A 2,828-nucleotide genomic window follows, 5' to 3' on the forward strand; every position below is an offset into this window, starting at 1 on the left:
AAATGTTAATCATATACGATTAGATAAAGTCTAATTATGACTCAAGAAAAATAGCCAAAGATTACCAATGGTTTTCTGTGGGGGGTGGCTTACATATTTCATTTACTATTTTAATCTTTTCTGTATTTTCTGAATTTTCCCTCCAATGCACATGTAATACTTTCATACATAAAAATATCCAACAAAGAATTCCATGTTGGAAGGAAAACAAAAACATGTCCACACTTTAGCTACTCAGGAGGTTCCCCACAGTTAAAGTTTCTCCATTCCTCAGACCAGAACTCCAGGGAGCAGAGAACACTTGCAAGGATTCTCCTTCAGAATCTTCTCATCTCCACTACTACTGTTACTGCTACTACTAGCAACTATGCTTTATATTAGCTTATCTGGTGTGCATAAAACCCTGTATTCAAGGTATTATTCCCAATTGACAGGTGAGGAACTGATTCTGAGGTCCGGCACATTGTCCAAGTTCACAGCTGGGTCTTCTGATATCAAGTCCAAAGGTTTCCTTGCCACATGTAAAACATGAGCAGTAGCTAAGAATGTGCTCATTATGGTCAGACTGAGTCCAAACCTGGATTCAACCACTTAACTGTAAGGTCTAATGGAGGACTGACCATCTGTATGTGTTAGCATGCTCATCTTAAATTTGGAATAAAATAGTACTCAGTTCCTGCAGTTTATTATGAGGATTAATACAATACAGTGTCTAGCACCATAGTTAATACCATTTGCATAGAAATTAGTGAAAAATAAGTTGCCTACCATTCGGGCAAATCTTTGGGCTTCAGTCACACGTTCTGTCAGCATCATAACCTCATCATCCTCTGTCGGAAAGACAGGCAGTTTCTTCCCAATTAAGTGTTCTATGCGCTGGAAGAGTTCCACATCGTATCTAAGGAAAATTGGCACAGATTTGGCTGACTGACAATGTAAATGTCTAGTCATTCCAGAACTCTATATTATATGATGCAAAAGGAGCCACAATTTCAAACAATATTAAATCTATTGTTCCTTTTCAGAATACTGATTAAATGTAATCTGCTGCATGGAGCCCATTAGAAAACCACTCAACATAGTCTTTACTCCAAGAAGAGCCTTGGGTACATAAAATTTGTTCCTTTAAAAAGAGAATTAAGAATAGTACCTCTAATTCTTTGCATTGACGGAAAGTTCACTACTCTCCGGCTCTAGCGATTGAAAGAAATAATAGTGGTTTTTTTTCTTCTATATGCCAAATATTATGCTAGATCCTTTTAAACATATATATCTCCAATATTCATTAAAACCCTGCTAGGTAGGCATTATTATTTTCATTTTATAAAAGATGAAAATGAGATGACAGAAGTTAAGTAACATTTACAGTAAATGGTAGAATCAGGTTCCAAGTTAGTCTGCTCTAAAGTTCTGCTCTTGACACTGTTCTGCCCCTACAGTCGATTTACTTACTGTGTGACAAAGGTAATAGCCTTTCCAGAGCGCCCGGCTCGAGCTGTTCGACCTACTCGATGGATGTAATCCTGAAACAAAAGGGTAAATAATTGGAATTATATGGAATATAAATAATAAACTATGTATGTAAAGTCTTACTGCAAACCTTTGAAAGAAAAGAGACTTGCGTTGGAACATAAAAAAATGGATTGGGCACTTTGTTGAGATAAATCTACTTCATCTTTTTTATTCTCCTCACAGCACAAAATTGATCTCATTTTTTCCTTTCTTTTATAGAAAGACAAATCTACAGAGCATATCTACCTGGTTACAGCCAACATGGTGTAGAGAAAAACAGCACTGGGTCTAGAGACAGACCTGGGTCAAAGCTCTCATTTTACCAGCTACACAACTGTCTACAAGTCACATAACCTCTCTGAACCTGTTTCTATCTATAAAACAGGGATAGAAACACATGCCCAAATGTGCAGTTATTGTGGAAATCAAATGAAAAAGCACCTTGTCCACAGCAGTTAAATACAAAACCAAGAGATACCAGTTGTTCTCAACCAGAGACGACTTTATTCTCCCTAGAGAACATTTGGAAAAGTCTGGAAACATATCTGGTTGTCACAATGTCAGCTGTAGGCAGAGGCCAGGAATGCTGCTAAGCATCCTACAATGCAAAGGACAGCCCCCACAACAAAGAATTCACTGGCCCCAAGTGTTAACAATGCCAAGATTGAAAAACCCTGAAATTCACTACGAACCACAAGCTGTCACTTTGAAAGAAATGAGACAGACAAAGGTCAGCCCCTCTGACTGTGAGCATCTAATACCACTCCCTGGCTACCTCTATCCACATGTATTAAGATTCTATCCACGGGGGGCTATTCTGGCTATATTGGGTTAAATAAAACACATTTATTAAAATTAAAAATGAAAGATTATACCTGCAGGCACGTGTGAAATGATGAGAAGGAATAAATCAGGACAAAACAAAAACAAAACAAACTTTGATACTTAACTAAATCAAGGACCAAAAAAAAGGTTATAACTAAAGAAAGACAAAAAACATTTCACTAAGAAATACTCTGGACAAAATGGAATATTATTCAGCCATAAAACAAGAATTAAATCTTGCAATTTGTGATAACATGGATGGGCCCTGAGGGTATCATGCTAAGTGAAATAAGTGAGAGAAAAATAAATACCATATCTCACTTATGTATAGAATCTAGAAACAAAAACAAAAAACTGAGCTCATAGCTATAGAGAAGAGATTTGGTGGCTGCCAGAGAAGGGTGAAATGGGTGAAGGGGCTCAAAAGGTACAAATTTCCAGTTATAAAATAAATAAGTCCTGGGCACGTAACATATAACATGGTGACTGTA

At 37.0% G+C, this 2,828-nt stretch overlaps 1 protein-coding gene across 1 annotated transcript in view; it reads right to left on the reverse strand.

The window, feature by feature from the left end:
* Positions 1-2,828, reverse strand: part of DDX47 (DEAD-box helicase 47) — a 20,615-nt gene that overhangs the window by 2,461 nt on the left and 15,326 nt on the right. Inside the window, exon 8 of the mRNA XM_023520897.1 lies at positions 769-898. Coding sequence (XP_023376665.1) covers positions 769-898 — 130 coding nt within the window. The remainder of the gene's footprint in view (positions 1-768; positions 899-2,828) is intronic.

This window comes from Pteropus vampyrus, unplaced genomic scaffold (assembly GCF_000151845.1).
Source record: "Pteropus vampyrus isolate Shadow unplaced genomic scaffold, Pvam_2.0 Scaffold283, whole genome shotgun sequence".
Classification (NCBI taxonomy): Eukaryota; Metazoa; Chordata; class Mammalia; order Chiroptera; family Pteropodidae; genus Pteropus; species Pteropus vampyrus.